General features: G+C 37.0%; 1 protein-coding gene across 6 annotated transcripts in view; it reads left to right on the forward strand.

The window, feature by feature from the left end:
- RPS6KC1 (ribosomal protein S6 kinase C1) overlaps positions 1-18,633 on the forward strand; it is a 197,708-nt gene that overhangs the window by 164,067 nt on the left and 15,008 nt on the right. For all 6 annotated transcript variants that reach the window (XM_082616018.1, XM_082616023.1, XM_082616019.1 and 3 more), the window contains 2 exons: positions 15,983-16,065; positions 17,165-17,260. In XM_082616018.1, the coding sequence (XP_082472144.1) occupies positions 15,983-16,065; positions 17,165-17,260 (179 nt within the window). The remainder of the gene's footprint in view (positions 1-15,982; positions 16,066-17,164; positions 17,261-18,633) is intronic.

The raw sequence follows: 18,633 nt of genomic DNA on the forward strand, positions 1-18,633 counted from the left end.
ACTTTATTATGGTTATCTGGTTTATTTTTTAACAGACCCTTCCCCTTTCTAATTTGATTATAAATAACATTTTAGGTACCAATGTATGTAAATAAATGTATGTTAATTATAATGAATTTCAGGTTTTTAGTATCAAAATTAAATCTGGGAGTTCTTTTAAGTAAAACCTGTTAAATCCTGAAGTCAAGTGCAGTATAAACCTCACATCAAAACCAAATGTTTATGGGGCAGTTTAATGTTTATAACTGACTCTTTTTTTCCTATTTTTCTTCTTACTTTCTTGTTGAAAACTGTCTGTAAGGTTGTACTTTGGCTTCCTAGCAGATTATTTTTCTTCAAACTATAGGCATGTCCACTTTAACCTTCATAGCATGTGACCTCCTGCGAATTATAATATATGTGGAATAAAACCATACTACATACATCAGCAAATACATACTTTCAACTCTGTGTACTGAAATACAGTTTTGTGTACTGAATTTAATTTAATAGCGATCAGTTTCCAAGTTCTAATTTTTAAGCCTTTTCCCAGAAATCACAATTCTCATAGTTTACCAGCAGGTGGCAGTCTACCATTAATGGATTTTTGCTGTCATCGTCCAGGTTGTCCTTCACTAACATTTGCAAAAAGCTGTAGTCTGAAGAAGGGCTTTGTTTTAATTATTTGCATAAAAGAATTGTACTTTCAAGCTTTGTAAGTTACAAAAGCGTTCTAGTATTATGGCATACATTGAACAATGTGGGAAGTCTCTCCATTCCTTGGGCCTATTAATTTGTTTTATCAACAGTATAAAACTCAATCAGTAATGACCTTAATTGAAAAGTGATGCTGGTGTTCTAATTTAGATGGTCTTAAACCTAGAGTTGCAGAACTCAGTTGGGTGTGTGTACTCCTGCCCATTGCTTATAATGCAAGGGGAATTGGAACAAAAATTTGTGAATTACTGTCTGTTTCAAAACTGAATAGCAGTGCTACTGATAGAAATACAAGTAGACTTTGCTCCTCTTCTCAAAGGGGTGGGAGCAATGAGAAGCAGCTAATGTTTCGATGCTTAAAAATCACAAATCAATGAACACACGGGGACATAGAGTACTAAGTCATCTTTTGATCTGTCCTTTGCAATACTAAGGGTTGAAGTAATTCTCCTCCTACATCCCCTTGCCCTCCTGTTTCCCAACTCTAACCTAGTATTTTTGTCCAAGTAACTCTAAAGCATGTTAAGCAGCTGATGTTTGGTTAGAAAGTAAAGTTGTCACAAGATTATGATGAGAACGATTCACTTCTGTTTGAACAGCATGCAACCTCTACCCCTACCACGCCTCCCTCCTGGGAATCCTTATCACACATTTGTCCTAAAAACATTATCCACCTGCCCTGTACTTTATAATATCAGCAGTGTATCTTTTTATCTTGTGGATGATGTGCCTTTATATTTTGAGAAAAATTTCCAGTAACAGATTCGATTTACATGGACAGAAACTTGAGCAAATGCCAAACTAGCAGGGGGGCCATTATTCTGCTCTATAAATAAGTTTAAAAAAGAAAACACACACACAGAAACCTGCGAATCAACATGTTTTGGTCTAATTGAGGGGAAAAGCAAGACAGATAAATTTTGAAATGCAAATGATCACCTTCTGTTATTTAAGTGTAGTTTCTGCCAACTTTGCGATCTTAGATCTTAAAAGTCATAGTCATTTCAACGATGTATACTACCAGGGATGTCCGATGTTCACAAGTTTCTACAGTGAAATGAAGAACTTTTTTTAAAAAGTTGCCACTTTTTTATATTAAGGAAAATAAATCCAACAACAGAAAGACAAAAACCATGGAGCTTTTTCTCTGTCTACATCTGTGAAAAAGCCAGCAAATAAATGGCTGCAGCTGCAGACCCATCAAGAGGGTCTTGAGAATACGAATTCACTGATCAAACCCAGCCCTGTTTTCAAAGTAGAAGCCGTTCCTTTTAGGTTCACTTTGTATCCTTAGATTATCTAGGATGATTCTCTAGAAAGGTTTTATTTTAAATAAACATCATTCATGGTAAATGGGTTCCTTTCATACCACAGAAACACAGAACGGAGTTCTGTGAGAGCAAAGAGCAAAGAAATAGTCCCCAAAGTGGGAATAGATTGTATAGCATGACGATATAAATATAACACTGTCTAGTTTCCGTATGAGGAGAGTTTTAGATATTTTATTAAGAGATGTTTAGACAGATTCTTCTATTTTTTTGTTATGAGAGATTATAGAATAATCTGGAGAATTATAGAATAACTGGAATTAATTGGTCATTCTTCTCCAGAGGACGTCCTTGAAGTTACGCTGATTTTATTTCAATTTGTATATACACACAAACACACATGTATTTAGAAGATTTAATGTGCTTTATCATTGGAACTATTAATTTATCATAATATAGAATAAATTTTTTGTTATAGTATTTTAAGTATAAAGGAAAAATAAAATGTCAAGAAAGTATTTATTTTTTCTTTTACCAGTATTTTTTTCTTAGCAGTCTCGTCTCTCATCATAAAAAAGCAGCTAGAAAATAGAACTTATTAAACACATAAAACACAAAAGACTGGATTTGAAAGTTTAATATGCAATCTAAGACAAGTGAATAAAATTGTGTATATGTTAGTTATTATGCTAACATAATCACTTAAGTTTCTCATTCTAGTCTTAAGTTGATATGGTATCCTATGAGCGTGTCCTTCACCTTTAGTTTCCACCTGATTATGAGCCTTTATATAAATGCTTGAAATTTACATTGATATTTCTCATTGAATACTTTTCACACTTGAGAATTTATAGGTGAATATGTGTGTAAATTGAAGAAGTCCAAAGTGCTTTTTACCGCAGCCCAATCTCCACGCTCACAGATGTCAAATGACAGCTTTGCTTCCTCTCTTAGGCGATTTCACACTTGGAAACAGCTCACAGCTGACGGTGAAAAGTGAAACATAGAAAAATCATGCTGATAACTCTCTGCAAAATTCAGTTTTAGAGCATAACATTTATTTACTACTACTCTTTGCTCTTCTAGCCTGACTTTATCAAATAATCCATGAATATATTTTTGGGGTGTAGTCTCCCCTGCCTTTCTTCATATGCATGCTTTACACATGATTAGTTGCTTTTTAAGCATGGTGCTCTGTGTGATAGTTATGTATTTGATAATTAGATCTAGGACTCAGACCATGGATGGTTTAAAAATACCATGAGGGCATTGTAGGTTTAAGACTTAGAATGTTACCATGAAATTGAGAATTCCCAAAACTCAATATTTTTCTAACGTCAGCCATTAACTCATTGCATGACGTTGGGCAAGTTATTTAAGACTTTTTAGGCCTTAATTTACCAGTAGTAAAATAGATTTTTAAGAACTTTTTTCTTAACATTTTATTTAGAAAAATTTCAAACATACAGAAAAGTCGGAAGAATTGTACACCCATATTTACCCATCACCTAGATTCTGCAATTAACACCCTATAATATTTGCTTTATCATATATCTATCCGAAACAGATTTGTTGAATATTAAGAAGATCACAGATGTCAAAATTCAAGTCCATCTTATTAAGGGCAAGAACTTTTCTGCCGAGAAATAAATACTGATTTCCTGTCTAACATCAGTAAGGTTAAAAAAATTATTTCACTTGGAGGACTTTCTAAGTATTCTCTTTTTACTCATTTATAGTTTGCACATAAAGTATATAATATGGAATTGAGGAATTTATGGAAACTTTTCATTTGCAGGAAAAAAGCCAAGACAACTTTTGAGTAGGGTGAAATTTAAATGCCAAGATTTTTAACAAAGCTGTTTAAAAGAAGAAAGAATCATTTAGATCTGAGAATTTCTGTGTCCTGGGTAACTTCACCATGCGTGAGGAATCTAATTTTAGGCACGTGAAGTTGTTAGAGAAAGCAACTGAATATAGATGTATATTTTGAAATAATGTTATAACCAGGAAATATGGCTACATCCCTGGTCCAATCTCCCCCCGCCCACCCCCGCCAAAGGAGAAGGAAGAAAAAGGCAAGAGGGAGCTATAGAAATAATTTTAAAAGAATGAAATATTTGTGGTTAATATTTAAACATTATGTTTCAAACAGGAACTGTTTTGTTTGATTTACCCTTAAGCAAAACTTCAACAGTAGCTCCCATGTACATAGTAAATGTTTTAATGTTTTCCTCGAATGATTAGCAAGTACTTTTAATCTTTTGCCTTTAGTTCCTAATGTTATATAACTCACTCTGTGTCTTCTTTGAGAGAACCAGTATCTTTTCAATTTTGCCATAGAATAGCGGAAGTTTTACACTGAGGAAAATTCCCTGCTGCACTCCACTCCTGTATACTGAAGAAGCTTGTGCCATGAGTATATTAGGCTAAGCAAAAAGAGGTTCAAGTCAAGTCTTAACCTTGTCCAGAAGGGCAAGACCCTTCTGATGGAAAGAAGGTTGAAGGGTTACTTTATACATGTTTGAGGGTCTGAAACCTTGGGATCCATCCCTAGGTAAGGTATATCCTGGAGTCCTCACAAACCCCCTAAAAACCCCCCCAGTCACCTTCACCTCTGCATTAAGGTCACTCCATATTGAAATAGACCCATTCTGAAACCATACTTCTCATCAGGCCAGAATGTGATTTGTCTCTAGTGGTGAGAATGAGACAGAGTAATAGCAGAGTATTCAGTCCGTGTTATTCGGCACCTTAGTGAATAACACATTAATTCCTCTTAAGGGAAGAAATTCTTGAGCTGTTAGAACTAGAGAATTGATAAGGGTGAAAGAATTGATAGTGTATTTCACCCCTCCTGTATAAGCACAATATCTCTGTACATTTCCTAGTACTACCTGATATTGGGGAATAGGGAGTTTACTTCAAGCTTTAGATTATTAAAAGGAAGTTAATTTTAACTTCTTATTTACTCTACATCTTTTTCTTTATGATCTTGGACAAATTTTTTTTTAGAAGAGGAACACAAGATTAGATACTTACTGTTTTAAGTAATAGCTGCAGTGTAATGCTTCTTAATTTTAAGGTCTAAATGGATTTTTGGCAACTGTTCAGTTAATTGGTCTCACCACCATATTATTATAAAGAAGAAAGTGAAGTATCTTTTACCTGTGGTATTTAACAAAGAAGATGTAATGCTGAGTTCAACATTATGTACCAGAACTATTGTCTAGCTACTTTGACCAAATCATCAGTTTTTATACCATGTAAAATCTTGTCAGTTTGAATCTCCAGGAAGTAACCAGGCCTGACTCCTTCTAAACAATTATTCATAAATACTTCCTTCAAATAAATGTTTAAAAATGCCAAGGTTTTAAAAAATTGGTGATAAAGCAAATAGAATTCCTGAAGCTCCGTTAATAGCAGTACGTGTAGCTCTGCCTGCCTAACACAGCAACAGAGCAGCGGGGAGAGAGAGAAAACTGCGCCTGTCATTTTCACAATTTTCAGTTAGCCTTTTTCTCATCAATCAACCGTAATGGCTTTGGTTGGGTAACACTGTGACACCCGATGGCTATTCAGAATGGAGTTGTGATATGATCAATGGAAAATGGAGCATGCTATTGGTTTTTTTCCTACCAGAAACGCAGGGTGAGAGTAAGCAAGATTGTATAGAGCTCAGAATTATAATCAGTCAACCAGAAGTCATATGGTAGTTACCTGTTTCTTAGTTTATCTCACAAGAAAACTGTATAGTAATGATACCTATAAACTTCCTCGAACAAGTAATTTTTGGCTCTGGAATGCTGAATCTAGTTAAATTAAGGGTCTTTGACCCAAGTTGTGCAGATAATTGCAGGAAAACTCAGAACATGGTTGCCAGGTCACCACGACAACAAGGAATTAAAAGCTGGGTAGTGGGAGAGGCAGAATTTTGTTAAACCTTGCCTGAATTAGTACTTACGTACTAATTAGTACAACCCAAGGCCCCAGGTTTCATATAATTCAATTGCCTGAAAACCAACTGAATTAGTCATGTGGTGGCGGCAGGAAGCAAGTCTAGAGACACGGATGAGCCAAGAAGGCACGCGTGTGGAAGGGGGGCAGCACTGCCTCTCTCCCATCACCGTGGGGGGCGTGTGCAGGAATGCTGAGCCCCAGCTGCTGCAGGTTCTCCCCTCTGGAAAGTGCTCGCCCCTGTTGCTGGTCTTCCCTGATAACACTCCCATGAGTTAGAGCAATGTGATACCAGCAACTTTTAAACAGTTCATATTCTCTACTTGACCAATAAGGCATTTGAATCATCGATTGAGTAGGATGTTGAAGGACTTTATGGAATGTGCAACAGATAACTGGGCAGCCAGCATTTTCTGAAATGTCAATAGAACTATATAAATATAAAATAAGAAAAAAGGAGCAAAATGCCCATTTGAAAGGATGGGCTAGGAAATGCAGATTCCAGGCTCTAGAGTTACTCAGATGTTATCACCAGCTTATCCATTGGAGCACATTTCATGTAATTGTGTGTCTAGATTCCTTCCATTGAACAGGGACAGGGGAAACCTTGATTTATCTCCCAGTCCTGTCTTCCTCCTCCCAGGGCTTTCCAGTTTCTTTTCTTTACCACGTGCCATCCGTGCCAGGACAAACTGTAGCAGTCATTGTGTTCTGCAGAGGGGAGCCCTGGAAGGTGTCCACTAGGCCACCCCATTTTAAGCCACCGTCATCTCTTGCCTGGACTCCTGCAGTCCTCAGCTGACTGACCTCCATTCTTGCATTGCAGCCAGCAGCCAGAGTATGCTTTAGATAATGTTGAAAACTTTCTGGCCTACCACATGTAAAGGTGCAGGAGGACTTGATGTAGATCTCTGTGCTCAATAGACTTAAAGAAAATGCATGTGATGAGGCCTTTGGAGGTGTTTTGATTGCACTGTGCTACAAAACACAAGATAGAGATAGTTGTTCAACAAACATTTATTAAGTGCCTTCTATGTGCCAGGTACTATGCCTAGGAGCTAGAAATAAGGCATAATTGGTTTAATATTGACAGTTACTTTTGAAGATGTGTATAAAAAGAAGAGACTGTCCAAACAGAAGACATACACAATTGGTTAACTAGGACATTAATAGACTTTATAGGTGAATAGTTATGTTTACAGAATTGTAATTTACCAAGCTAACATAAGATATGCTTAGCTGTCCCTCTTCTCACAGTTTAGTTCCATGTATTGTTGGATATATAAAGAAAAAAGAAATGCTTTCTTCTGTGTTTCTTTCTCTTAGCTCTTTAGTCATCAGCTGTAGTGGAAGACTAATGCTCAGCCCCTGCATAGAAAATCTTTACACACAGCAAGAGCTGCTGAGAGAAATTGACTAGAATTTTATAATTCTAGTCCCTTTCAATTAGCAGCAGATGCTGCAGGGAAAGACTGTGTAGGAACACAGGACTAATGTTTGCATGCTCTAGCTAACATGGAATGCTCATTGCAGAAGAAAGACGTTCTTTTACCCTTGGTCCAAGTATGTCACTAATGATAGATCAGATTGTTTTAAAAAAAAAACTTAAAAAAAAGAACTATCTAAGGCCATTAATGGAAGTCTTGACTCCCTTGGAAGAAAGTTAACAAACTAATTGTAATAGTGTTTTAAATCTTACTGAACACTTACAGAATTTATGGAAAATTTAGACACCACAGCTTTTTTTCTGATACTATAAAAGTGTATATGGTGCTTAATTTTAAGGTTTATAAGAATGTGGCTCAATTTTTATATTGAGCTCTCTTTTATTCTAAAAGCTAATGTATTTTTCTTACTTTTTTTCTTTTTCCTAAAAGAGAGAGTTGGAATCCTTAAGATAAGGTATTTAATGTCAAAATTTAAAATATTGTTTTGGAAAAAAAGCCCTGTGCATTTAGAAACTATATTGCACCCCCCCCCGAAAGTATACTTACTGCTATCATTTTAATGTATTTTATAGGTTTGTGGCTTTAAAATTGTTCCATCATTCTGATATTTGGATAAAGTGCTCTATTGTTTATGTAACTAATTCTTTCAACATCTAAATGTTGGTTTAATTTGACCATTATATAAACACATGATTTGCAACAATTGTTGCTTTTCCACTGAGTTTTATATGACCTCTTAATAACAGTTCCACAGTTACTATAACTTTGAAGTGAAGAGAAATGAGGCATCTAAGATTCTGTTTATTTAAAAAAGTGTAGTTAAGGAAAAGAGTTTGGGAGAAATATTTAAATACTTGCTCTAAATTAAAATAGAAATTCTCTATATGTGAAATTCTCTTCTAAGAAAACTCTGAATTTACTGTATTTCCTATCATATCCTGAAAGGAAGACAGCAACAGTAGAACATACTGCCAGAGGGAGGTCATGGAATTGTCTCTAAAGATTTTTGGAATGGGGATGGGTAGCTATTTGTTGTGATCAGTAGAGGTAAGAAGAAGGATGTGATGACCTGTGTGGGTCTCCCTTAGTGGAGAATCAAGTGATGTCACCAGTCTGAAAATGTGCCTTAACAAATCCATCAAAGAGCTAAATGTAGAATATCATATTCCCTTATTTATCAAGCACCATAACAGTAATGTCTCTTAAAGAAAAGTAAATTCTGAATTTGGGAATTCACAGTTACTTAAAATGCAAGGTGATTCATCTTCTTTTTTTCCTTTGTTTTTATTTTTTATTTATTTTAACATCTTTATTGGAGTATAATTTTTTACAGTGGTGTGTTAGTTTCTCCTTTATAACAAAGTGAGTCAGCTGTACATATACATATATCCCCATATCTCCTCCCTCTTGCATCTCTCTCCCACCCTCCCTATCCCATCCCTCTAGGTGGTCACAAAACACCGAGCTGGGTGATTCATCTCTATAAAGCTTTATAGGAAGGTTGGTGTTCATTTATAAAGCTTGAGTTTGAGATGCATTTTCCAGCTTTTAAAATTCTCTCTACAATTTCCAGCATAGTTATTTCTGAGTCATGTCTTTGACACATCCATGTGGCTTAAACTATATAGCCCTAAAAGGCAGGGCCTGGGCCAGTAGATAGTATATGTCATGGTCTCAGTAATGCTGGGATCGAATGGTCTCTCCAGTGTCTTTCAGACTTTCTCAAGTCTAAGAGTGTATACTTTGCTTCTTTCCCTTCACTTCTTGTACAGATAGAGACATTTTACGGTTTCCTGAGTCCAGGCTTTCTGTTTTCTTGCTCTTTTACTTTTCAGGAGCACGGCTTATTATAGTACAGTTTGGGGGTCGATTAACATTATTATTTTTGGCTGTAAGAGGGAGACTTAGTAAACTCTATCATAGGACTATAAAACTCTCTTAGTCTATGTTTTAGCAAGCCCTTTGACAATATGGGTTACTAAGGCAGCATTATTTTCCTGAGAATTGTCCTGGCTTGTTGAAGAGTGTTCTGTGAGGTGTTAAACATGAGTAAAACAAAGGTAGGCAAGGCACATTTTTACGTTGTGGTATCTTTATTATTTTATTTAAACTTGTTTATTCACTTGTGAATTATGATAGTTTGGATCATTAGTATGAATCCATAAAATTCTATATTGTGTTAGAGTGTGAGGATTGATAGTGCTAAAATGGGATTTCTAGAATTTTACTAAACTGTTCTCACATATTTGATGTCCTCCAAAAATTTTGGATGAGTTGAAATCTAATCTGGAGCTGATTTTGTGTCTCCATTACATTAAAAGATGGTAACAGTTAGATTTAGTGACACTGATTCATTTTGCTTGCCACCAGGTCTCTTAGGGAAAGGAAGGGTGGCTGTGTGTAGAAAGGAGAAGGACGAATGTGGAACACTGGCTCATTTTAGCATAATCCCACTCTTTGGGCATCTTAGGTTAATGGAGGGAGAAGAAGTTATGAGAAAGGCTCTTGAGTGCTTTTGAAAACACTTTCAGGATTGTAAAATTACAGGTAGAAAGAATGCTAGAGGTCTGGCTGTCCTCATTTTCAGAGAAGCTAAAGTACCCAGCCAGGCTCAAACAGTAGCAGAACTAGAGCCCTGTCAATACATTTCTTTGACTCAAAGACAAAAATTCAGGATTCTTTGATATCACTGTCTCTTTTTGAGTTTTTGTGGGAATAATCTGAGGATTTGTTTGTTTTCTTAGGGAATAGTTTATTTTTCCCCCTGATCCCTTTGCTTAATGCTTATAGCCCTGCTGTCCTTGTGGAGAATAAGGATACCTGCTTTACCATCCTGGAAACTGCAAATATAGAATGTAGTGTCAGGGGAAGGGGCATGCATGGGAACTGAATACGTGGGGTTTTATAGTGAAAATATTTTGAAAATTGACAAAGCAGTGGAGAATTTATCCGTTAAATTTTTTTTTTTTTTTTTTTTTTTGTGGTACGCGGGCCTCTCACTGTTGTGGCCTCTCCCGTTGCGGAGCACAGGCTCCGGACGCGCAGGCCCAGTGGCCATGGCTCACAGGCCCAGCCGCTCTGCGGCATGTGGGATCCTCCCGGACCGGGGCACAAACCCGTGTCCCCTGCATCGGCAGGCAGACTCCTAACCACTGCGCCACCAGGGAAGCCCCTATCCTTTAAAATTTTTTTCTGCTTTTTTTCCCACCAGAGATTTAAAAAATTCAAGGTAGGGAGTTTAAAGGGATTTCTCAGCTTTACTATGTTATACTTTAAAAGAACCCTCACAAATTTATTTGATATTTCTTTATATTTCTTCATATTCTCTGCTTTTGACTTCGGACACAACATACCTGACTGTTCACCTGGTGTTTGTAGTAGCTATCATGTAGCTTTATATATGAATCAGTACTCTTGGTTTATGCTTAAAATTTTGTATAGATTTTGCAAGTAAAGCAGTTTTAGAGTATTGGTTTTGACAGCCACACAACCTCAGTCTTCTTTTTGGCAATGCAATTTCAAGGTATATCTTTAAAATTTTAATCTAAGAATTATTGATCTATAAGGGATGTTGAAAAGACAATCAAAATCTTTCATTCTGATTATTAAAAGAAAGTGAGGGCTTCCCTGGTGGCGCGGTGGTTGAGAGTCCGCCTGCCGATGCAGGGGACACGGGTTCGTGCCCCAGTCCGGGAAGATCCCACATGCCGCGGAGCAGCTGGGCCCGTGAGCCATGGCCGTTGAGCCTGCGCGTCTGGAGCCTGTGCTCTGCAACGGGAGAGGCCACAACAGAGAGAGGCCCATGTACCGCAAAAAAAAAAAAAAAAGAAAGTGAAATTCTATTTTAAAACCCTAAAGAAGAAATTATGTTAAGTATCTTCTTCCAGTTGTTCTAATATTTAAGTTTCCTGAGCCGTTAGGAAGTTCTTCTTTGTATCTTATCTAAATATAGAACTCTTTGTTGTAGTTCAGAGTCATCTATTAAAATCAAGGACAGTTGGTCAGGATGTCAGTTTCACATTAATTAATGAATCCTTAATATAAAGTCATTTTGAAGTGGTTCAAGCTGCACTGTTAAGGGAATGGAATTAAAACTTGTTCAGTGTCTTTTGTCCAGATTTCCATGAGAAAAAAATTAACTTTTCGCAGTTGCTATCCTTCTTTATTAGCCCAGTCAGATTAAAGATGACATTCAGCCTAGTTGTCTTCAGACTTTCAGAAGCAGTTTTTCTTAGATGGGATCAGTAGTTTCTTTAGGCCCAAGTGCCATTAGAAAGCTTAACCAATGACAACCAAGAGTGGGGAGGAAAAAGAGAATAAGGCGAGGGGAAAGTCGAGGAAAGATGGGAAAAGAAATGGGGAGTGAATGAAGTAGACTAAGGTTGATGGTGCTAGGGCGTCACCAGCAGTTATATCAGGTGCCACGTGGTGCATCCCGCATCCTGGACCAGAAAATGAGCCGACTGAAAATGGGAATTAAATTAACTTTAGGGCCTGCTTGGGTCTCTTGCTACTGTCTGTGTTGCCTGACGTTCAGACTGGTGCTTGTCAGACACTAGCATCCACATTTGAAGCAGTATGTTGGTCATTATCTACCTGTTAAGGACTCTGGCAGAAAATTGTGAGGGATTTCAAAGCAGCATAAAAACCAGTGAACCTAGTTCTTAGACTCCTTAGTTGAGCAAGGTCACAGAAACCAATAAAGGAATAACACCTTGTCTGTCTCCTGAAGTGCCTCTTAAACTTTTCTACCCAAGTACTTCTGACTGTAGCGGTGATATGAAATGGGGACCTCCGAGACTAATAATATGATCCTGAAGTTTCTTTGAAGTCATTATCTTGCAGATCCATGCAAGGATTACATTCTGTTCCATAATGGGTCTGTGTTTCTTTTAATAATAAAACAACATCCTACCACCTCCCACACATGTAAAAATCTTTGATGCTCAGGAGGATGCACTGTGCTTATGGTAGCATCAGAGATCCCCCTCCCCCTACCACATGCGCACGCACGTGTGCGTGCACACACACACTCTCTCTCTCTCTCTCTCTCTCTCTCTGACACATTTCACACCCAGCGCACATTCCCAGCAGTGATATGGGAAGCAGGCACAACGTGTAGCATTTGGTGGTCTAGGCTACATCGGTGATGGCACTTTGGACCTTTTGGAGAATTTGAAAGCTCCCTTTATAAATTATATTAGTCACTGATTACATTGCATAGACTTACCACAATAACCCTTTGCTCAGTTCTGACAGCAAACCTTTGTGAGCAGAGACTTGGGGTGTGATTCTAGTCTACAGCTCCTCAGGGCATGTTCTTAGACCCTATAAAACCATCTGATCTTCACAGCTTTCTCTGAGCCGACTGGGTCAGGCATTCCTCTTTTCCCTGAACACACAAATACAGTATTCTTTCTCCTCCAAAGTCATTCTACCCAAGTAAGTTCTCCGTAAGGATGCTTGGAAATTTTAAGTAATTCACGTACAATGTTAAAGACAGTTCCTTACATATGGTAAGCAGTCAATGGATGTTAGCTACTGTTCTGTTGTTGCAACTCTCATTATTACAATATATGCCTACTAGCAACCTTCAGACATGGAAAGTGAGACTTGGAGGTTGCATATTCAAAACAGATGGCTGATCAATAATTTGGGGTCTTGAGTTGTGAATATGTAACACCTTTCTAAAACTAAGGAGTATATACTGCTTGCTTTATGATTAAAGAAAATGGCATAACTTAAATTCTTGAGCAAGATATTTAAAAATAAAGCCATTAACTCTGAAAACTGATTTTAGTTTCACATTATTTAGCAATGTGGTGAGTACATAGTGTTCTGTGGAGGAATAGTGCCTAGCAGGGGACCTAGTTCGTACTGCTTATATGTGTTTGAATGAATCTTGATAGGTTGAGACCTCATTATAGAGACCTGAATATATATACATGCCTGGTTAAGCAAGACATTTGAATGTTATTTAATGTTCAGTGAGAAGCCATTTCAGAATTTTGAACAGGGAAGTGATGTAATCCATTGCCTGCCTTAGACTGGAAGGAAATGTGCAAAAGGTTATATTTGATAACAGGGCTATGGTAAATTTCTTCTACTTTTCTGAAGTTTCTAAGAACACAGCCTTTTTAAAGTTTCTGGAGCACACTTCCAAAGATGATGGTGGCTCTCTATGGGGAGCTTGGGAATGGGGGTGCGGGCAGTGTATTTGAATCTGGGAGGGGTAACATAAGTACTTTGAATGAGAGCCCCCAAGGAATTGTCCTTCAAGAAAATCACTGTTTTAGGGAATCCTTAAGTATCAGAATCGTAGATTATAGAGCTAAATTTAACCTAGAGGTCCTCAGATCTCACCCTCGTGTTATGGATGAGATCAAGTGAATTCCTCAAGGCTCTTAACCCAGAACTTCTGATTCCTACTCCACTGCTGTCTCTAATATACGATACATTAAAGTTTTAGAGGATCGCTTCTTGGCCTTTTGGCTAAGATCACGTGTAAAGTTGTAGAAGAAACTGTAGGCAAACAGACTCTTAGGGAGGACTGGCCTATATAGCTTAATCTTTCCTGCTCCAACAAGCCTGAATGTTTTCATGCCATCTTGCTATACATTTAAAATTGTACCACTTAGATATTCATGTAGGTTAATAAGTATAAGAATGAAAATAAAAATCTCACCATCCCAGAGGCAAAGCACTAAAACATTTTGTTACATTTTCTCACCAGTCTTTTAAAAATATATGTATTTTAAAAATTAAGATTCTATTGTTTTATAGCTTGTTTTTTTTAAATTTAATATATCCAGACATTTACTTATATACCTAAACCTTGCGTGAATACATCATTTAAAATGCTTATGTAGTAACATTTCATTGAATTCATGTGTCAAAACATGTATAATTAAACCTCTATTGTAAGATAGTTCTCAGTTTTTCAAGCATGCTGCTATTTTATGAATGCACATGGCTCTCGGAGGAAGCCTTTTGGTCATTCACACAATAATATGAGTTAGTTAAATATCTATGCTTTCTTTTTACCACCTAGCTGAGAGCAGCTAATTTTGAGAATGGAGGTTGTGATTTGGCATGTAGCACAATAAGCGGAGGAAAGATGGGTAGGAGCTGGTGTGAAGGGTATAGTTGTACATAGGCCTTGTGAAGCCCAGAATACGGTAGGTGCAGGGATAAGGAAGGAGGTTGCTGAAGTGGAGTAATTTCAGTATTTTGCATAGAAATGGCTCTTTTTTTCTTTTTCTGATCCATATGACCTTTGCTTCAAGACTTAAAACTTGAGCTGTGTTATGATTTTTTTTGGTTCTCCAACACAGTAGATTCACTAAGTATTGGTTAAAAGGCTGGGGCGCCTGAGCACCACTTCCACTTATTATTGTCCAAGTTCCAATCTAACTACTTAAAACCTTTTCAACATGATTGTTGTGAGTTTTGGGCTACCTGCAGACAAATAATAAGCGTGTTTTGTCAGTTTAATGGAAATGAAAGGGCAGATATATTCAGGCTTAGTGACTAATTGAATGTCATTAGGAAAGGACAAGAAGACATCAAACATGACTTAAGAGCTAAAAGCCTCAAAAATGGTGAAATGAGGAGTTATTGCTGATTTGTGAAGAAAACTGAAAGATGACACCTGAAAACTCGTATTACATCTCAGGAACTTGTGCTGGTGAGAGATAGTGATAACACAGATAAAACTGTAATTTGGAGATATTCTAAAAGCCCTCATCTTAGCCAGTAGTTTCAGTTGTGGCTTAAAATACCGTATCTATCTGTACTTCCGAATAATAAAATGGGTAAATTTGCATTTCACATCCTCCTTCTTTAGTTGAAAACAGTTGATTATTTAGGGGAGGGATCATACTATAACTAGGTCCTAGTTCTGCTTCTGGTTTACTATATGACATTGGACAAGGCATTTCACCTCTCTGGTTTCTAGTCTGTAACTCAAAGGATAATTAATACTGGTTTAGATAATTTTTGAAGTTCCTTCTGAAACCTAGAGTCTTTATTTCTAAAACAAAAAATGACCCCTGAGATAGGGCTGGCTGTACATTCTCAAATTTGAAAAATTAAGCAAAATGTTCATCTAGTAGATTCATGTAACTTTTTTTTTTTTTTTTTTTTTTCTTTTTGCGGTATGCGGGCCTCTCACTGTTGTGGCCTCTCCCGTTGCGGAGCACAGGCTCCGGATGCGCAGGCCCAGCGGCCATGGCTCACGGGCCCAGCCGCTCCGCGGCATATGGGATCCTCCCAGACCGGGGCACGAACCCGTATCCCCTGCATCGGCAGGCGGACTCTCAACCACTGCGCCACCAGGGAGGCCCGATTCATGTAACTTTTAAGTATAGCATCTTGAAGGTGTCCCTCTATCAACTAAAGAACAAATGTCTCAGTTTAATATATGACTGCATAAAAAAATGCAACCACAGTAGGTGACCAAAAGGATAAGAAACTTTCAGGAATTTTGAAAACCCAGTAGTATTTAGTATGTGCTCTCTCAGCATTAAAAAGGTCACCTTGCTAATACATGTTAATTTTGAGAGTTTAATTGACCTTTGGAATGTTAATATCAACCTTTTTTGGTGTGTTTAGAGGTTGGAGCAATCACTGAAGAAACTGAAGCCTGTGATTGGTGGAGTTTGGGTGCTGTCCTCTTTGAGCTTCTCACTGGCAAGGTAAGCAGTGACCTGGAGGTTTATTAACTTTATCCAGATGCTACCTTATTTCAAATTGAGAATATTTAGCCTTTGCCTTTAGTTTTTAGGTCAGGGACTAAGTAAGAAAACCTTGATACCAAAAAGGGGGGGTGCAGAAAAATGCATGTTTATCAAGATTCCAGATTTTTTAAAAAGTTGAATTTTATTACATTGAATAAATGTATGGTAAAATTCTGTTATGTCACACTGTTAGTCCATAGCGAGATATAAGACTACACACTCTTTCTCTTCTTTTTCTATGAGTCAGTTTCAACAGAGTTAAATCTGTAAGGTTCATGTAAGGATTTAAATTCTCTGTATGTTTTAAATACCTGTCTGAAACCAGGAGGGAATTATCATTTTAGAAAATTAATGTAGATATTAAAGGTAATATTATCTTTTTTCTCAATACTGTAATTTTTCCTGTCCATTCTGGCTTAACGGAGAGTTATTGATCAGAGAGAATTTATACTCTCTCTGATCAATAACTTTTAAGTAAGATATTTGAGGTTAATAGTTGATAGATTTTAATTGAGTATTGTGCAGATTGCCTCCTGGGATGAAAACAGAGGAAATGAACAGTCATACCTTTCTTTGTAAGCAGTCATCTACCTTAAATATGTAGTTAATACTGAGCGCCTAACATGGTTGTGGAATGCACAAGTCACCTGTACATATATTTAAACCATAAAGTGCTATACATATATAAAGCATTATTATTAACAAATTTTCAACTTTGAAGGTATTTAATAACACTAAAAAATTTGAGATATCAAATCCCATTTTAGTTTTTGGGTATAATGGAAGTTTTTCTATTATGAGCCACTCTCTTTATAACTAAGGGAAAAGGGTGAGGGGCCTAAGCTTATGATGTGATTTTGATGACTGTCTGTATTTCAGTTAGAGTTCTGTGGGCTCATAGCCCTTGTCCTAAACTGCCTAGAGGGTACTGTGGTGATTACTGCACCTCCAGTTAAGGTGGTTGTTGAGCTTTCTGTATTTGCTGTCCATAAACCCTGTGATGGAACAGAATATGATGTTGTTTGGGATAAGAAGTGTACCTGATTGATTGTTTCAGACTCTGGTTGAGTGCCATCCAGCAGGAATAAATACTCACACTACTTTGAACATGCCAGAATGTGTCTCTGAAGAGGCTCGCTCACTCATTCAACAGGTAATTTAATTGACCTATTGGCCAAGTATATCAGCCATGCAAATTAGCAGAGCCCACAGCTCCAAAACCTTAAAGAAATTAGTTTCAGACAAGAAGGACCCTTTACTATTACAAATTCAGAACTAGTACTGTATATCTTTAGGCTTCTACTATTATCTGAGTATTGGTGATGTCAGAGAGAATAGGTAAAGCTTGTTGGTATTATTTATTTATTTATTTATTTTAAATCCAGGCTAATGTTTAGTCAATTCCATATATCTGTGTAGGTGTGAGATTTAAGTATTGGCTTTTAGCTAGTCTGGAGCTGCTCTGTTACATTTTGTAACCATATGTGAATGGCTATGTTCTTTTCTTTTTTTTTTTAACTTTTTAAAGAGTTTATTCCTTAGAGTTAGTCTCGAGATAGTATATGGTGAATGGCTATATTTATAAACGTAGGAATGGGCTACTTAGGAGAGAAGTGGTAGAAAATCTTGCCAAGTTAGATCACTTGTAGATCCATTCATGGAACTTGAATATTGGTGTCAGTTGGTGTATTTCTGGTGGCTTTGAAGAAAGAGACTATTGATAATTAAAGTTCAGTATCCCAGAGGTAGGCTTGGAACTCTAGTGAGCTCCTTAAATTGATTCGCCATGTGTAAAATGCTCACCTAGTTTTGAAGAGCAAGTTTTGATGAGTACACTGAGGGTTGTTAGCATTGAGGTGTGATAGGCTCACAGCAAATCAGCAAGAATTGTCAGGACTGTGATCCCCTATGGTTTTGGGAAAATATCAAGGGAAAAGTTATTTGAAAAAGATGAAGAACTAAGATTTTTGTTTAATGAAACATGAATTATTTTTTAAATCAGGGAAAATAAAATTTGTAAAAAAAAAAGAGAGAAAAGGGGAGGGGAGAATATATTAAGAAGAGTATTACCTAGTATTCTCTTGAGCTGTGATTTTTGTTCCATTCAACGAATATATGTAAGGCATAGTGTCATAAGCTACAAACTTGAGATTCACAAGTAATTATATCACAGATGGATTTAATAAAGGCTATCAGAGAGGTTTAAAAAAATACTTTGGCGAGTCAGGATAAAGAGGTGTAATAATTGATGCAGTGGTGGTATTAGGAAAGTTTTTGTGTAGTGAGTGTTATTTTTGCGGAGCCTTAGCCAGAATTTTGGCATTGCAAGTTTGGATGTGGGAGAATAACTGGGTGGAATGAAAAGCTTGAACAAAGGCAAGGAAGGAGTCAGAAAGACTCAATTTGGGAAATCAAAAGTTTGGTTTATCTAGAGTACAAGGATGAATATAGGGATGAGTAAGTAGATGAGAATGGAAAGAGAAGTTGGGGCTCTCTTATCATGAACACCAGGGGAGAATGATAGTA

The sequence above is a fragment of the Mesoplodon mirus genome, assembly GCF_964341445.2.
Source record: "Mesoplodon mirus genome assembly, chromosome: 3".
Lineage (NCBI taxonomy): Eukaryota > Metazoa > Chordata > Mammalia > Artiodactyla > Ziphiidae > Mesoplodon > Mesoplodon mirus.